This window comes from Thalassophryne amazonica, chromosome 17, assembly GCF_902500255.1.
Source record: "Thalassophryne amazonica chromosome 17, fThaAma1.1, whole genome shotgun sequence".
Classification (NCBI taxonomy): Eukaryota; Metazoa; Chordata; class Actinopteri; order Batrachoidiformes; family Batrachoididae; genus Thalassophryne; species Thalassophryne amazonica.
This window is the reverse complement of record NC_047119.1, coordinates 59,442,283-59,461,327: the sequence shown is the minus strand read 5'-3', so window position 1 is coordinate 59,461,327 and position 19,045 is coordinate 59,442,283. Positions and strand designations below refer to the sequence as shown.

The 19,045-nt window shown below is 40.0% G+C and overlaps 1 protein-coding gene across 1 annotated transcript; it reads left to right on the top strand.

Annotated features, from left to right (window-relative positions):
- The first annotated feature begins 11,870 nt into the window (after positions 1-11,870).
- LOC117529113 (serine/threonine-protein kinase Nek2-like) lies at positions 11,871-18,738 on the top strand. The gene is made up of 7 exons (XM_034191813.1): positions 11,871-11,963; positions 13,887-14,104; positions 14,218-14,455; positions 16,275-16,357; positions 16,445-16,571; positions 17,106-17,304; positions 18,665-18,738. Exons 1-7 carry the CDS (start codon positions 11,871-11,873, stop codon positions 18,736-18,738), a joined length of 1,032 nt encoding a protein of 343 aa, XP_034047704.1.
- Positions 18,739-19,045: the final 307 nt, after the last annotated feature.

Below are 19,045 nucleotides of genomic sequence, written 5' to 3'. Positions count from 1 at the left end.
ATTGATATGGATTTCATAGCTAAACAGATTATCTAAATGAACACCTAGATATCTATAAGAGCTTACCTGGTGGATTTTGTGATCATGAACTACAACTGGAGTCTGGTCCCCAACAGACTGAGGATCTAGAACCATCTCCTGCATTTTATTTATATTTATCACCACATGATTTTTGGCATCACACCACTGAACAAAAGACTCAACCTCAGAAAATAAGATGAAGGATCTTTGTCCTTGTGCCAGTGGCTGAGGATGGCAGTGTCATCAGAGAACTTATAAATAAGGCTACCAGAGAGACGGCTGCTGCATTCATTTGTATATAATGTAAACAAGACAGGAGAACTCACACAGCCCTGAGGTACTCCTGTACTGATAGATCTGGAGTCTGAGACTGTGTTGCTTACTTTACAGAATAAAACCATTTCACAATAAGCGGGTCGACAGTCATCTGAGACAATTTGCTTAAGAACAGATGAGGCCACAAAGTATTAAAAGCAGAACTAAAGTCGACAAATAAAAGACGTGCATAAGCCTTGGGGTCCTCAAGATGCTTTTGGGTCAGATTGGTGATACTATTAAATGCATCATCTGTACCTCGTCCATGCCTGTAAGCAAACTGCAGCGGATCCAGTTCAGAGCCGATGTCGACTTTCAATATGGAAATAATACAACCCCTGGCAAAAATTATGGAATCACCGGCCTCGGAGGATGTTCATTCAGTTGTTTAATTTTGTAGAAAAAAAGCAGATCACAGACATGACACAAACTAAAGTCATTTCAAATGGCAACTTTCTGGCTTTAAGAAACACTATAAGATATCAAGAAAAAAAAATTGTGGCAGTCAGTAACGGTTACTTTTTTTTGACCAAGTAGAGGGAAAAAAATATGGAATCACTCAATTCTGAGGAATAAATTATGGAATCACCCTGTAAATTTTCATCCCCAAAACTAACACCTTCATCAAATCAGATCTGCTTGTTAGTCTGCATCTAAAAAGGAGTGATCATACCTTGAAGAGCTGTTGCACCAAGTGGACTGACATGAATCATGGCTCCAACACGAGAGATGTCAACGGAGAGGATTATCAAACTCTTAAAAGAGGGTAAATCATCACACAGTGTTGCAAAAGATGTTGGTTGTTCACAGTCAGCTGTGTCTAAACTCTTGACCAAATACAAACAACATGGGAAGGTTGTTAAAGGCAAACATACTGGTAGACCAAGGAAGACATCAAAGCGTCAAGACAGAAAACTTAAAGTAATATGTCTCAAAAATTGAAAATGCACAACAAAACAAATGAGGAACAAATGGGAGGAAACTGGAGTCAACATCTGTGACCAAACTATAAGAAACCGCCTAAAGGAAATGGGATTTACATACAGAAAAGCTAAATGAAAGCCATCATTAACACCTAAACAGGAAAAAAACAAGGTTACAATGGGCTAAGGAAAAGCAATCGTGGACTGTGGATGACTGGATGAAAGTCATATTCAGTGATGAATCTTGAATCTGCATTGGGCAAGGTGATGATGCTGGAACTTTTGTTTGGTGCTGTTCCAATGAGATTTATAAAGATGACTGCCTGAAGAGAACATGTAAATTTCCACAGTCATTGATGATATGTGTCTGAATGTCAGGTAAAGGCACTGGGGAGATGGCTGTCATTACATCATCAATAAATGCACAAGTTTACGTTGATATTTTGGACATTTTTCTTATCCCATCAATTGAAAGGATGTTTGGGGATGATGAAATCATTTTTCAAGATGATAATGCATCTTGCCATAGAGCAAAAACTGTGAAAACATTCCTTGCAAAAAGACACATAGGGTCAATGTCATGGCCTGCAAATAGTCCGGATCTTAATCCAATTGAAAATCTTTGGTGGAAGTTGAAGAAAATGGTCCATGACAAGGCTCCAACCTGCAAAGCTGATCTGGCAACAGCAATCAGAGAAAGTTTGAGCCAGATTGATGAAGAGTACTGTTTGTCACTCATTAAGTCCATGCCTCAGAGACTGCAAGCTGTTATAAAAGCCAGAGATGGTGCAACAAAATACTAGTGATGTGTTGGAGCGTTCTTTTGTTTTTCATGATTCCATAATTTTTTCCTCAGAATTGAGTGATTCCATATTTTTTCCCTCTGCTTGGTCTAAAAAAGTAACCGTTACTGACTGCCACAATTTTTTTCCTGATTTCTTATAGTGTCTCTTAAAGCCAGAAAGTTGCCATTTGAAATGACTTTAGTTTTGTGTCATGTCTGTGATCTGCTTTTTTTCTACAAAATTAAACAACTGAATGAACATCCTCCAAGGCCGGTGATTCCATAATTTTTGCCAGGGGTTGTAGAAAGTGTAGAACAGAGAAATGTGTCACTTTAAATGGAAATGTCAAGGGTATTGGTAATCCCACATTCTTTAAAAGAAAAGCAGAAATGCCATCAGGGCCTGTGGATTTACCCTTACAAACCTGACTAAACAGTACCTTAATTTTATGGGGGTCAACTACCAACCCAATCTCAGTAACAGGAAGAGACGGTAACACATGATTACATTCTAAAAAAAAGTCCTGAGTTTCAAACCTGAGAAAAAAATCATTAAGTTTGTTTGCTTTCTCCAGTTCATCATGAGTTAAAGTCTTTCCTTTGACTTTCTTTGCTAATAAAATTTTAACTATTAGAGAAAAAATTACTCATAACCATCCCAAAGACATATCGTTATCTTTGGCTGCTTTCAGTGATGCCGGTATTTGGTTAGACTCTTTCTCTCCGATTGTTCTGTCTGAGTTATTTTCATTAGTTACTTCCTCCAAACCAACAACATGTCTATTAGACCCCATTCCTACCAGGCTGCTCAAGGAAGCCCTACCATTAATTAATGCTTCGATCTTAAATATGATCAATCTGTCTTTCTTAGTTGGCTATGTACCACCACAGGCTTTTAAGGTGGCAGTAATTAACCCATTACTTAAAAAGCCATCACTTGACCAAGCTATCTTAGCTAATTATAGGCCAATCTCCAACCTTCCTTTTCTCTCAAAAATTCTTGAAAGGGTAGTTGTAAAACAGCTAACTGATCATCTGCAGAGGAATGGTCTATTTGAAGAGTTTCAGTCAGGTTTTAGAATTCATCATAGTACAGAAACAGCATTAGTGAAGGTTACAAATGATCTTCTTATGGCCTCGGACAGTGGACTCATCTCTGTGCTTGTTCTGTTAGACCTCAGTGCTGTTTTTGATACTGTTGACCATAAAATTTTATTACAGAGATTAGAGCATGCCATAGGTATTAAAGGCACTGCACTGCTGTGGTTTGAATCATATTTATCTAATAGATTACAATTTCTTCATGTAAATGGGGAATCTTCTTCACAGACTAAGGTTAATTATGGAGTTCCACAAGGTTCTGTGTTCACTTTATACATGCTTCCCTTAGGCAGTATTATTAGACAGCATTGCTTAAATTTTCATTGTTACGCAGATGATACCCAGCTTTATCTAACCATGAAGCCAGAGGACACATACCAATTAGCTAAACTGCAGGATTGTCTTACAGACGTAAAGACATGGATGACCTCTAATATCCTGCTTTTAAACTCAGATAAAACTGAAGTTATTGTACTTGGCCCCACAAATCTTAGAAACATGGTGTCTAACCAGATCCTTAGTTTGGATGGCATTACCCTGACCTCTAGTAATACTGTGAGAAATTTGGAGTCATTTTTGATCAGGATATGTCCTTCAATGCGCATATTAAGCAAATATGTAGGACTGCTTTTTTGCATTTACGCAATATCTCTAAGATTAGAAAGGTCTTGTCTCAGAGTGATGCTGAAAAACTAATTCATGCATTTATTTCCTCTAGGCTGGACTATTGTAATTCATTATTATCAGGTTGTCCTAAACGTTCCCTGAAAAGCCTTCAGTTAATTCAAAATGCTGCAGCTAGAGTACTGACGGGGACTAGAAGGAGAGAGCATATCTCACCCATATTGGCCTCTCTTCATTGGCTTCCTGTTAATTCTAGAATAGAATTTAAAATTCTTCTTCTTACTTATAAGGTTTTGAATAATCAGGTCCCATCTTATCTTAGGGACCCCATAGTACCATATCACCCCAATAGAGCGCTTCGCTCTCAGACTGCAGGCTTACTTGTAGTTCCTAGGGTTTTTAAGAGTAGAATGGGAGGCAGAGCCTTCAGCTTTCAGGCTCCTCTCCTGTGGAACCAGCTCGCAATTCGGATCAGGGAGACAGACACCCTCTCTACTTTTAAGATTAGGCTTAAAACTTTCCTTTTTGCTAAAGCTTATAGTTAGGGCTGGATCAGGTGACCCTGAACAATCCCTTAGTTATGCTGCTATAGACTTAGACTGCTTGGGGGTTCCCATGATGCACTGAGTGTTTCTTTCTCTTTTTGCTCTGTATGCACCACTCTGCATTTAATCATTAGTGATTGATCTCTGCTCCCCTCCACAGCATGTCTTTTTCCTGGTTCTCTCCCTCAGCCCCAACCAGTCCCAGCAGAAGACTGCCCCTCCCTGAGCCTGGTTCTGCTGGAGGTTTCTTCCTGTTAAAAGGGAGTTTTTCCTTCCCACTGTCGCCAAGTGCTTGCTCACACGGGGTCGTTTTGACCATTGGGGTTTTTCCGTAATTATTGTATGGCCTTGCCTTACAATATAAAGCGCCTTGGGGCAACTGTTTGTTGTGATTTGGCGCTATATAAATGAAATTGATTTGATTTGATTTGATCTCCTCTCCGTAGTCATGTTAACTGCAGCTTTCATAGAATCCCAAAGCCTTCTTGAGTCCACTGACCTATAATTTTGTTCTATGATGTTCCTGTTTCCTTCTTGCCTCCTGCAGCAGTTGGTTGAGTTTGTTTGAACTGTTTTTAAACCAGCTTTATCAGGGTTTTTTTTAAAGTGATCTTTTTATGATTAATACAGTCTTTTAAATCTCTCGTGATTTAAGGCTTGTTGTTGGGATACACAAAAATGTTCTGTTTGGGAACCACACAGTCAACACAAAACTTAATATAGTCTGTTATTCTTTCTATGCCCTCATTTACTGTATCTACATATCAGGTCCCACAGTTGACAGTGTACATCATAGCACAAACCAAGCATGAAGTCAAAGGAATTGTCTGTAGACCACGATCTTTGTCTGAGGTTTCCTTCTCTTGAACGCAGTCTTATATGTAGGAATTAAGTGCAGTAAACACAAAGGAACTGGACGCATCCAAAAACACAAAGCAAGATTTAAAATGTAGAAAGAAAGCAGCAGCAACACATGAGTCCAGGTCACATGCAGAGCAGCGCCACCGGAAACTGGATATAAGGTTCACGTAGCGACTGATTGACTCTCACATGAAGTGAATTACAATAATCCAGCCGACATAAAATAAAAGCATGGATCACTGTCTCAAAGTGATGCCTAAACAGAAAAGATTTCACAGTTGCTAACCGCTGTAGATGATCAAAACTGGATTTAACCACAGCTTTAATTGGGCTGTCCAATTTAAGATCACTGTTCACCTTAAAATCAAGATCTATAATAACAGGTCTAAAATAAACTTCCAAGGGTCCTAAGGCAATGAAGGAGGACTCACAGGGACCAATGGGTCCAAACATCATCACCTCTGTTTTCATTAAAATGTAAAAAGTTCAAAACCAACCAAGATTTAATGTCATCTGTACATAGCAGGAGCTGTTTTATGGAGCTGACATCCTTCTGCCCTAAGGGCAGATAAATTTGTCAATCATCAGCATAACACTGAAATGACATCCCATGCCATCTAAAGATGAAATCCAGAGGCAATAAATGAAAAAAGCAGTTACCCTACAATCAAACCCTGTGGAATGCCACATAACAACAAAGCAGATGATTCAGAATCATAAATATGCAGAGAAAAGGTTCTGTTTACCAAGTAAGACCTAAACCATTCAAGTTCAGTACCACCGATGCCCAATAAGTGATGGAATCGAGATAATAAAATGTTATGGTCCACTGTATCACACGCAAGAAGGATGTCATTAAAAACCCTGATTAAAGCAGAGTCTGTGCTATGAAGGGTTTTAAAACCTGATTGAAAAACCTCCATGATGTCGTTCTTATCTAAAAACTGTTTCAGTTGACAAAAAACAATTTTCTCTACAAACTTAGAAAGAAAAGACAGAAAAGGATGGAAGTATTCACCCCCTTTGCTCAATCCTTTGTTGATGCATCTTTGGCAGCAATTACAGCCTCACGTCTTATTGAAAATGATGCCACAAGCTTGCTCCACCCATCTTTGGGCAGTTTGGTCCATTCCACTTTGCAGCATCTCTCGAGTTCCATCAGCTTGGATGAGGAGAGTCGGTGCACAGCCATTTTCAAATTTCTCCAGAGATGTTCAATCAGATTCAGGTCTGGGCTCTAGCTGGGCCACTCAAGGACATTCACAGAGTTGTCCTGAAGCCACTCCTTTTGTTGTGGCTGGGGGTGCCTGGCTGCCTTTGTTTCTGTCTTCTGTTCTGTCTTTTGTTTTTCCTTCCAGGTGGCACGCGTTTAGGACTGAGTGGCTGTGTGGCTGAGTTATCAGGACCTCACCCTGATCACCTGAGGCTGATCATGTGCAGCTCGTCAGGACTCACAGCTGTGGTGCATCTACACGGATTGGAGCATGATGGCATTTAAGTCTGGAGTACACAGTGTGTATTTGCCAGAGACTCGACCTTGTGACCAGACGGGTGAGATCATCGTCTTGAGAGCCATCTCATCATTATGGATGCAGAGAACGTCCAGGTTTGATGCCATGGTCTGTGAAAGAGGAGGGGGTGAGGTCTCATGCTCGTCAGCACACTTCCTGAGGTACGTTAGGTTTTGTGACTAACATTTGTACAGTCAGTAAATGTGGTGTCCCTCACACCTTATTATATTGAGCTGTTATGTTAGTCGCTTAATCAGCTTAATTAAGTAATTAAGCCAGGAAGTGTTTGCTGTTTGTGTACACCTTTGAGTGGTCTCTCTGTGTGTGGAGTGTGGACTCACATGATGGTTTCTTCTTTCACAGACTCGGTTTGTTGTGGCCACCTGGGGGGTGTCGGCGGGGTCCTTGGGTCCGAACTGTTTCTGGCTCCGGACTGTTTGTGCAGCTGGGAGCGCACCGTAATTACCACCTCGCAGACCGTGCACTTATTTGTTTCTTTATTTCCACCTCACTGTTATGTCATTAAATTTTGTTATCCTTTGTACCATGCTCTGCTTATTTCATACTGGGTCCTTCAAATGCTGGTCGGTTCTCCGGGCTGCGTCCGACACATAACACCTTTGATATCTTGGCTGTGTGCTTAGGGTCATTGTCCTGCTGAAGATGAACCGTTGCCCCAGTCTGAGGTCAAGAGCGCTCTGGAGCAGGTTTTCATCCAGGATGTCTCTGTACATTGCTGCATTCAAGTTCCCCTCAGTCCTGACTAGTCTCGCATTTCCTGCTGCTGAAAAACATCCCCTTGATGCTGCCACCACCATGCTTCACTGTAGGGATGGTGCCCATCTTCCTCCAACATGATGAGTGGCATTCAGAGAATTTTGTTTCTCATGGTCAGAGTCCTTCATGTGCCTTTTGGCAAACTCCAGGTGGGCTGCCATGTATCTTTTACAAAGGAGTGGCTTCCGTCTGGCCACTCTTCCATACAGGCCTGATTGGTGGGTTGCAACAGAGATGGTTCTCCTTCTGGAAGGTTCCCCTCTCTCCACAGAGGAATGCTGGAGCTCTGACAGAGTGACTATCAGGTTCTTGGTCACCTCTCTGACTGAGGCCCTTCTCCCCCATTTGTTCAGTTTAGAGGGGTGGCCAGCTCTAGGAAGAGTCCTGGTGGATCTGAACTTCTTCTGTTGACGGATGATGGAGGCCACTCTGCTCACTGGGACCTTCAAAGCAGCAGAAATGTTTCTGTACCCTTGTCCAGATTTGTGCCTTGAGACAATCCTGTGTCGGAGGTCTACAGACAGTTCCTTTGACTTCATGCTCGGTTTGTGCTCTGACATGCACTGTCAACTGTGGGACCTTATATGTAGACAGGTGTCTTTCCAAATCATGTCTAATCAACTGAATTTTCCCCAGGTGGACTCCAATTAAATCAAGGATCAACAGTAGAAACAAGATGCACCTGAGCCCAATTTGAAGCTTCACGGCAAAGGCAGTTAAACTTATGTACATGTGATTTTTTAGTTGTTGTTCTTGTTTTGTTTTAAAGACGTTTGTAAAAATCTGAAAGAAAAAACTTTTTTCACATTGTCATTATGGGGTATTGTGTGGAGACGTTTGAGGGAAATATTGAATTCTATCCATTTTGGAATAAGGCTGTAACATTAAAAAATGTGAGAAAAGTAAATGGTGAATCCTGAGTCATGATTTTTTTGTCATTTGTTTTTGTTGGCCTTGTAAAATGTATTTACTGTATAGTAATAAATAAACATTTCTCCAGCAGCTGTTATCCGTTGTTTGATAAAGTGTTTCATGGCGACTCTGTTGTGTCTTCATTTCGACTGCTTTGTAAATGATCTGAGGACAGTGGTTGGATTTGAGCACAGTTCCAAGTGTTCTGAGGTGACGGCTCAGTGTGTGTGTGTGTGTGTGTGTGTGTGTGTGTGTGTGTGTGTGTGTGTGTGTGTGTGTGTGTGTGTGTGTATATTGGTACCATATCATGAACAAAAGTGGATGGATAACAAACGTCATGATGGATAACACAGAAATAGTGGAAATAAAAAAATAGTTGCACTAAAAGAATAAAACACCACTTAACTAGCTACAGCAGAGTTAGTTTTCCCTGCAGTGAAAACATTTATTACACACAGCTCAATGAGCTTCAGCCTAATATAAGTAATAAAACTTGTCACAACAAAACCTAAAGCTCCAAAACTGTGTACAAGTAGACATAATAACTGTCTTAAAATAGTTTGTCCAACACAAAACACATATGGCTATTCTTATTATTATTATTATTATCTTTGTCTATATGCTGGAATAAGAACTCTTCAAATTATTGTTCATTACTTCCAATTTCAATCATACTCACAGGTGAAATGTTCGTCCACAGCCTATGAACTGCCGATTTGTGCAGTTTATAGCTGCACATGAAGGTATTTTTTTAACAAAATTCCAAAGAATAAAGTTTTGTGTGCCTCATTAAAGATCAACAGAAAAGATCGTTCAGGAGCGGAACATCGGAGTGGTAATATGGCGGCCAGTTTGCTTCAAAAATATTGGCCAATGAGGGATCCAGTAATATATAGAGATCAGTGGTTTACACGCACAAGGATTCACCTGTGATTATTAGTTCGAAATCATTGTTTAGTACTTTGTGTGATGCACACAAGACTATTATTTTCTCTCTTTTTTCAGAATACTGGAGAGGACAAATGTCCAAGTCTTTCATATCCTCTGGTTTTTATTGGTAAAAGTGCAAAATCGATGTGAAGGAGCAGAAATGTAGAAATTTAAAGAAATACTGTGTATGTGGAATACACAGTATTTCTTTCAGTTATAAAGCCGTATATACACATGGTTCTCCTTCATAAATCTTTGTGCTCGTGGAAGTATGTGTATATATATGTACACGTGTCTTCTGTCCACTTCCCAACTTTTTCCATGAATGCACATACACATGACCTCAAAACTCATTTTCATATACAACCTGTCTCTACCTGCTGAAATGACAGAAACATTCAGTCAAACAGTGAGGAACAACATGGAAATGAAAACATGAAGCAGAAGAATATGAATTTGAGTCCTGGAGAAACTGCAAACAGAATCTGTGGAGATCTGTGTGCACATCAGTGGACCACCTGCTCTGGTTCCTCATCCAGAATAAAAGAGGGATCATCTCCATCATTATCAGAATCCACACTCTGTCGACACCCTGCGCGCTCCGTCTTACTCCAATTTAAAAAAAAAAAAAAAGTGTGCTGTGGTCACTGCTGTATCACAGTATTATGTTAAAACATCTAAAATATGCAAATGTTTTGTGATGACGTCATCAAATGACAACTTAAAACGTTTCATATTCTGCATGCTCTCATTAAAGATCAATAGAAAAGAGCGTTCAGGAGCAGGACATCAGAGTGGTGATATGGCGGCCGGTTTGCTTCAAAAATATTGGCCAATGAGGGATCCAGTAATATATAGAGCACTTTAATTTGGTGTATTACACGACATGTTTTACTCAAATCTGAAATTTAACCTACTTTAAGTTCACATTTGACCTCAAGGTAAACCCTGAAGGTCAAGGTCGATCCCTTATCCCAGGTAATGGTTTACAGGCAAGGCCATTCACTGTTTTCATGCCAAATATGGTGGCAAACTTTCAAAATTGCGACCAGGAAAGTTGTTTTGTTGAATTTAATGTTTGACCTTCCTGTGACCTTAACATTTAACTTTGAGTTTGATCCTTTTGTGTGTTGAAAGGTATGTAGATAGGACTGCTATATGTAAACTTATATGACTCTGCAATGATGATTTACATGCTTTCTCACAGTCTTAATAAATCTACATTTTGCAGGTTATATTGTGATGACGTCATCAAATGACATCATAACCTAAAACATTTTATATATTCTGGATCCTCTGATCACACTCTTTAATTTGGTGTATTACACCACGTTTTACTGCAATGTGAAATTTGACCTAATTGTAGGTCGCCTTTAACCTCAAGGTAAACCCTGAAGGTCAAGGTTGATCACTTATCCCAGGTAAATGCTTATGGGGAAGGCCAATCACTATATCCATGACAAATTTGGATGCAAAAATGCATAAATGTTGACAAGAAAAGGTGTTTTGTTGAATTTAGTATTTGACCTTCCTGTGACCTTGACCTTTGACTTTGAGCTTGGACCTTTTGTGTGCTGAAAAGTATCTCCATAACACTGCTATATGTGAACTTACAAGAGTCTGCAGTGATGATTTACATGCTTTGTCACACCCTTAAAACATGTGAAATATGCAAATGTTTTGTGATGATGTCATTAAATTACATCATAACTTCAACCGTTTGACATATCCTGGATGCTCTCATCAAGCACTTTAATTTGGTGTATTACACGACATGTGTTACTCAAATCTGAAATTTAACCTACTTTACGCTCACGTTTGACCTCAAGGTAAACCCTGAAGGTCAAGGTCAATCCCTTATCCCAGGTAATGGCTTATGGGCAAGGCCTTTCACTTTTTTCATACCAAATTTGGTGGTAAACTTTCAAAATTGCAACCAGGAAAGTTGTTTTATTGAATTGAATGTTTGACCTTCCTGTGACCTTGACCTTTGACCTTGAGCTTAGTCCTTTTTTGTGCGGAAAAGTATCTCCATAAGACTGCTATATGTTGACTTACAAGAGTCTGTAATGATGATTTACATGCTTTGTCAAATCCCTAAAAAAAATCTAAATTTTGCAAGTTTTTTGTGATGACATCATCAAATGACATCATAATCATGTCAAATGACTGTGTGTGTGAGAGAGAGATACTTATCAAAGCATTTCATTCCTTAGCTGTGTGTGGAGTCGGGTGAGTTAGAAAAAACACAGAGCAGTGAGACAAATAATGAAATGTCACAAAGATTCTTCAAATTTACCTGTAAGCAACAGAACTGACAGATATATATCAACATGAGGTTATAGAAGTATTTTGACTTAGCAAAGATCCAAAATGGCCACCACTCTTCAAGATGGCTGCCATTTCTGTCAGTCTGCTTTAACATCACTGACTGAATATTGGCTTTATGACATGTGAGCCTTTGTGATGAGTCACAAAGCATTCAACAGACACATTAGCAGAAATATCCTTCAGTGGTGATCAGGTTGCAGAAGGAGCAGGTCAACAGTTGAAACAGAGCAACAGAATGTCTTCTATCTACAAATACAACGCTTTGGCTACAGTTGGTTCTGGCTCCTTTGGAAAATGCCTGAAAGTCAGAAGAATATCTGATGGAAAAGTAAGTAACTGAAACTTTTTTCTGTTACACAAAGTGTAACAGTCAAAATGTGTTTAAACTCTAATCATCCAGTCTTGTATGTTTTTCTGCATGTGGTAAATTCTGGCTGTTCCTTGTTGTTGACCAGTGATCTTGCATTCATGATGAAGAGAGTTGCTGTGAAGCTTTGTGGAGGATGTTTCTGTTACATTAGCTGTCATTAGCATTAGCAACCTCCTAAATCACTTTCTGGACAAAAAGTAATCCATGAGGATCCTGATGGTCTGACTGGATTTGATAGAATAATGTAGCCAAGTTTCTTGTTGTTAGACACAAATGATTAAACTCATGTTTAATGGTGAATGTTGGCTGTGTGATAAGCTAACAGTTAGCCACTTGCTCACATCGTCTTCATGTCTGAATGTGTTTGATTTTGGTTCGACTCCTGCACATAATTACCTTTAAATTATAAAAGACGGTGGTAGCTTCAACTAAATTTCTTTCAAGTTTATCGTTTTAGTGTAATCACAGTCAATTTTTGAGGCCAAGAAGAGACTTGATGTCTCCTCCAGAAAAAGTACAAAATGTTCTTATCTCTAATGTCATAATAGTTCTAAATATGTAACTCCTTCGTAAAGTTTGCTTGCTGCTCTCTATTAAATCAATACTAGTGTGTTGTCAGCGGGGATCCACGGACTCTAAATTGGGTTGTGTTTATAAAATAGGCAGTTGAAATTGTTGTGGTAAAAGTAGTAATAAATTAATCAAAGCTTGTATAATGAGTTGCAATGACGTGTGAGTCCAGAATGTTTTTAGAACCTTAGATCTCAACAATTTTTAGAAGTAGAACTTAGCCCTTTTATCTGCTGTTAATTATGTAATTTTTAATGTTAATTTACTGTCTTAATGTATTTATAAATTGTTTTAGTTCTTGCTGTCACATACACACAATTATTATTAATAATAATAATATTATTATTTTTATTATTATTTTATTTTTTCATTTGATTTTGAAATAGACCACAATGGAAATAAGTGTTTTCATTTTCTTGTGTCATCCATGTATTTTTAACATATTTACAATTTTATTATGTACTTACATTGAACTTAATATCACTCACTACATTCACGCCTTTAATATATAGATGACTTACCACCCCAGCTAGAATGGCAAGTGTGTCCAGAACATAGTCAACAACATCCATTCGTCTGTTTTTGCAGTGTTCAACCTTGACCCAAAATACATTAACATAACAAACGGCAAATGTCAGCTCTCCACAATTTCTCTGTGATTGAAGTTCCGCGCACAGTTGCTGTAAGCAGGTGCTTTCAATTTAACAAACAGACAGTGGCAAAAGACATAAAAACACTACACATTTCACTCATGGTACCAACATGAAACTGAAGTCACTCATGGTAACAGCAACATGAGACTTAACTAAAATGACTAAACCAATTGTGCTGCAAAAACACAATGAATCAATAACGCGAACTACACTGTTAAACTAACATAAACCACAATAACATTTAAAATCTCAAAATCCTGAACTCCCAAGGCGCATTGCAGCACAATGTGCATTTTTATTAGCAAGCGAAGATTGCTAATTTCTCCACAAATATTAGTCCTGTCAACTTTCTGTTTATGCAGGGTTCATCCTTAACCCAAAATACATAAGGATGCCATTCAGTTGAATGGGAAAGTGTGGTCAAACCTTGAACTTGTTCTGTGTAGAATATATACTGTAAAAGGAAGCTCATGCCATATTTTTTATTCCAATATTGTCTCTGAAAATTGTCATTTTGTGTTGTTTACTTTTAGCATGGTCATTTTTTGCACTTATTAACAAAAAGAGGTAATAATCTTAATGAATGCTGAAATGTTGTATTTTATTTTGGAAATTATTTGACTTTTACTGTCTGTAATAAACCTATTGGTATCCGTAGATCCTGGCTTGCAAGGTGGTGAGCTTCAGGGACATGTCCACACGTCAACATGACAAGCTCCTCCAAGAGGTGGCGCTCCTTAAGAAGTTCAACCACCCAAACATTGTACAATGTTATGATCATTTCTTAAACAAGAATAAGAAACAGGTCTACATTGTGATGGAGTACTGCGAGAGTGGAGATCTGTCTCGCCTCATCAAACATGTCATCAAGACAGGGTAAATATGTCATCCTTGATTTGTCTTGGGATCTTTCCATCACACGTACCATCATTTCAGGATACGCCATGTTGTCATGTCTGAAGGATTAAGTTGTCTCTTTGTCCCAACAGGAAGTCAATAAAAGAAGAATTCATTCTTCAGGTTTTGGTGCAACTTGCCTCAGCACTGAAGCACTGCCACAGACGTCCTGATGGGAGTGCTGTGCTGCACCAGGACCTGAAGCCAGAAAATGTTTTCCTCCAAAAGAACCTCACCGTCAAGCTTGGTGATTTTGGGCTGGCAGAGATCATTCCCACCAAGAACGACTGTTCACAGTCAACAGCTGGGACTCCACTGTACATGTCTCCAGTAAGTCATTTTTCTTTTCTTTTTCTTTTTAAACTACCTTCTTCTGAGGGTAAATATCAGAGGTTTACAAGTGTGGGTCAATGCAGAGCACAAAGGGATCTCTCTCAGTCACAGTGGTCGTTTCTACACCAGGAGTCACAACCCTGTTCCTGGAGATGACCTGCCCTGCCTTGTTTTCCAACTCTTCCTGCTCCAGCCACTGCTGATTAACTCAGTCAGGTTTGCTCGGACAAACAGGAGCTCAGAAACATCAGACTTGAAACAGCTGGTTGCAGCAGGTACACACGGAAAACATGCAGGTCAGGTGATCTCCAGCTGTAGTGTTGGTGACCCCTGATCTACACCTTTAAACGTGACTGTGGGTGGAGACATTTGAGGTTCTTTCATCATCAGGTTAACACTCGTGCTGAGGAAGGTCCATTTGTGCTCCTAAAGTGTGGAATTTCTCTGTCAGAAAAGACAAAATTCAAACAGTGATATTTACAACACAAAGTGTTTTCTTGTACCGTAATTTCCAGACTATAAGTCGCAACTTTTTTCATATGCTTTGAACACTGCGGATTAAACAATGATGCGCCCCCCCCCCCCCCCACAGTGTCTCTGTCTTTGTGCCACAAGTTCCAGCGCCTCATTAACATCTCATTTACCACAGGCGCCAGGCAATCCTGACTGTACGCAATGAAATTCCCTCATGATCCACAAAATTACTCAGTTGTCAGTGTGGAGCAGACAAACCGAACGACACCATGTGCACGCTGGATGACGTGCTCGCCAATATTTACATGTAACACCTTCAGGAAAAAAAGCAGTTATGGTACTATTTAATTTAAAAGTTAAAAAATCTTTCTGTTTAACATCTTTCTGTGTAAATAGTGTTGTGTGGGCCGCTGAAGAGGAGGTACTGCTGGCCCACCACCACCAGTCGGCGCCCTGCTTGGAGTGCGGGCTTCAAGCATGAGAGGGCGCCGAGACAGAGAGTGACAGCTGTCACTCGTTTACACCAGCTGTCACCAATCACCACCATCTCTACAAAAGCCGGATCATTACTCCACCTCCTCGCCGAGAAATCAACTACCGTCGAAGGTAATTCTCTGCAAGTTATATGTTCTGAAGACTAATTATTGTTCTGTGTGCAGCCGGATTCCTGAAGTCAGTAGTAATTGGATTGGCATGCAGTGAGAATCTGCGACGTCTTCGCCTCTCACTCCATCCAAAGAGCAACTGTCAGGAGCTGCACGGGTGATTCTGTATCGGAGGTGGAGGTTTTCCCTCCGCGAAGATCTGTAGAAGAAGGATTACTGGGTGTGTGGATACACACTCACCATAACTGTTTTGTCATCTTCTGCCAGCAGTACCAGGGTCTGCAACCGAAGACGGTGACCACCTGGGGACTCAGGACTTGGCGGCTCCGGTGTTCTTCAGGCCGTTGGTGGTGGAAGCTGTGTGGGTCCCGGCTCTCCGATCGCCAGAGGTCTCCTATCTTCGAGCCTGCCCGCACGTCACCTTGTGTACAATTGGCATTATCTGTATCTGTATTTAGTTGTGCGATTCACAACATTAAATTGTTACTCTTTGTCTTATCCATTGTCCGTTCATTTGCGCCCCCTTTTGCGGGTCCGTGTTACGACCCTCTCCCAACAAATAGCTCATGTTACAACGTGGAGACCCGCGGCTCAAACACTATTTATTGTTTCTTTTTAAAATTGGTGGGTGCGGCTTATTTTAATGTGCGCTCTATAGTCTGGAAATTACGGTAAATGAGAACAATCTCACCCATAATTGTGGACATCGTCTAAACTTTTTGTTGTTGTTTCTCCAGGAAAAAACAAATGGCAAAGTTTACAACGAGAAGTCGGACATCTGGTCTCTGGGGTGTCTGATTTACTATCTGTGTGCCTTAAAGTAAGACCTGAAACACACTTGAGCTGATTTTACAGATTATGTTGAAAGTAAATCCGAATAATTTTTGTTGAATTTCTCCTCTTTTAGGCATCCATTTAGTGATGGTGAAGGAAAAAATCTCTCAGACTGCATCAACAGTGGAAAGTTCAAAAGAGTCCCGTCCTGCTATTCGGACAAGCTGGACTCCCTCATCAGGGACATGCTGCAAATCTGTGTGAGTCACACGTTCATCTACTCTGCTGTTATTTCAGACATTTCTTGTCCGTCCTCTACGGTGATCTGATGGATGTGGTGAGAGGTACGAGTGCTGATTCATTCAAATGTAACAATGCTTGTGGCCTGGTGAAATGTGGGCGTGTCCACTTGGCCTTCTCCAGCCAATGGGCTTCTCGAACCTCATGCATAAAGAAACACAGCAAATGGCCAAAATGTTGAAGTAGTAGGCTGGAATTTACATTTAGAAGATTTTTTTAAATATCTGACAGCACATCTGCATGTTGTGTGAGTCCAGATGTTTTATGTGATGTCTTTCTGTGTGTTTGCAGAAGTTGTATAAAATAATCCCTCAGTCTGATCATCACTTTCTGTCATGTTGAGGCTCAGATATCATCACTGTGTAGAAAAGTGACATTTTAAATACATTTTATTTGTGCGTCCACCTGCTCTTTTGGTTTTGTGAATCTTGTAGATTTAAGGAAAAAAGTGGTCATGTGCATTGATGCAAGATCTTGTTCTTCTCTCTTTGTAGGAGGACTTGAGGCCCTCAGCTGAGGACATCCTCAGCAGATGTCTGCAGACTGAGAAGGCTGCTGAGGAAAAAAGACCACACAGTCCTGATCAGCCGCCTGCAGACGTCAGGCCCAAAGAGGAGGAAGTCCAGAAAACTCCAAAGAGAAAGCGGAAGCTGGAGTCTGACCACAGTCAAAAATCCAAGTGGAGGCGGAAAGGTGAGCGTTTCCACCAACAACCAAGGAGGTTTTATTTTCAAGGTCAACTGCTTAATTTGACCTCATTTATATGGTGCTTTTCCATCTATATAGAAGCTCAAAGTGTAATGTTTGCGACGCCCTGCGAGTGAAGTGAGGGAAGAGCGCCACCCTGCAAAAATTGTGCAAAATCAAGTGATTTCCCTCACAATTGGTGTTTGCAGGCTGTCGCAGCCCTGCAGTGAGATGAGACTCTTAACATCTTAGTTTAGAAACATACTCATCGTTAAAAAATTTTTAAAAAGATCATTTACTTTCATTGCAGACAGTATTAACCCAAGACATTTCATATTTTATGCACTCAGCTTCATTTAATTTGTTCATATTCATCCATTCTTAGATTTAAGGCCTGCAACACGTTCCAAAATGGGTGGATATTTGGGGCAATTCATTTGAATGATTAAATCATCACTTTTACAGTCAGTTTTCTTGAGAAAAGTCAGGGGATGGACACATAAACATTTAAAGACAAATCCAGTCTGGGACCATGTCCTGGTGCCGCACATCTCCACACCCACAACACCGTGGAACCCCCTGAGTCCTTCATGGTGCACAAACAAAAGAATACTAAATACCAGAGGTGGGACAAAGTCACTGTCAAGTGACTCTCAAGTCAACAATCTGCAAGTCCCAAGTCAAGTCTCAAGTCAGCTTGCAAACAATTGGTGGTCATTATGACTTGAGACCTGACTTGATGGTGACCTGGACGTCCCCAATGTGACGTCACTGAAATCAGCATTTCTTGCAGGCTGTCAAATCTGACCGTTAAAAAGGTGAAATCAGGCTGAACGTCTCATGTCTATGGCTAAATATCTCAGGGCACATGGCACCAAAAATAACACAAGTTATTTTGTATTTTGTATATAGTTATTTGAAGATAAACAGTTTCTCACTGATCCTTGTGAATGATAAGTCAATAGACAGCCCAGTCTCACACTTTTTTTCATGCTGCCACCATGAATTGAGTCACATTTTCATGACGTGTTTTTTATTTTATTTTACTATTTCTAATCCAACCCCTTCCCCAAACTCTAACCCGAAACATAACCACCACAGACTCTGCATTTCGTGATACTATCATGAAATGAATTTGGATACCATCAAGAAAATGTGGCGCTTTTTATGTTGGTATCCCAAACTAATAGATTCATGTAAGTTTCATGATTAATGTAGGTTTCACGAAGTGGTTTGAGATTGGGTTGAAATAGTACAGTTGATACAATTTTTTTTTTTAATATGTGTACAAATTTTGTACTTTTTGGACTTTAGGACCAACAGGAAATCCATCTTGTGGACCATGAGTTGGTGTGATCTACTGAAGAGTCCATGTGTGAGGTGACCATCATCGACTCTCACACCGACCGTCGACCTTCACTAGATGTTCCTTTTGGTTGAGGACACATCTCACACTTCCATATTGTTCTGGACTGCTACCTGCTTTTGTTTTTTTTTGGAGACCCAGTAATAAATCATTTATTTTTACACTTTCTGTGTGGATGACTGTTTACATCTTGGGCTCTATTTCACACAAATCACAACAAAAGCATTTTACTTCAATAGTATGGATCCACAACATCAACACATTGTCATTTCCCCCCCTCAGTTCAGGTTTGTATTTGGTGCAGGTTTTAAATAAAAACCTGATCTGAGCATCAGACAGGCAACAGGAAAGCTTCACACACAGTTTGAGAGAGAGGAGGGA

Excerpts from the sequence above, each read along its gene's own strand:
- LOC117529113 (XM_034191813.1), top strand. The coding sequence starts at position 11,871 with ATGTCTTCTATCTACAAATACAACGCTTTGGCTACAGTTGGTTCTGGC. Across the intron at positions 14,456-16,274 it reads CTCCACTGTACATGTCTCCA|GAAAAAACAAATGGCAAAGT; the intron begins GTAAGTCATTTT and ends TTGTTTCTCCAG. Across the intron at positions 16,358-16,444 it reads TACTATCTGTGTGCCTTAAA|GCATCCATTTAGTGATGGTG; the intron begins GTAAGACCTGAA and ends CTCCTCTTTTAG.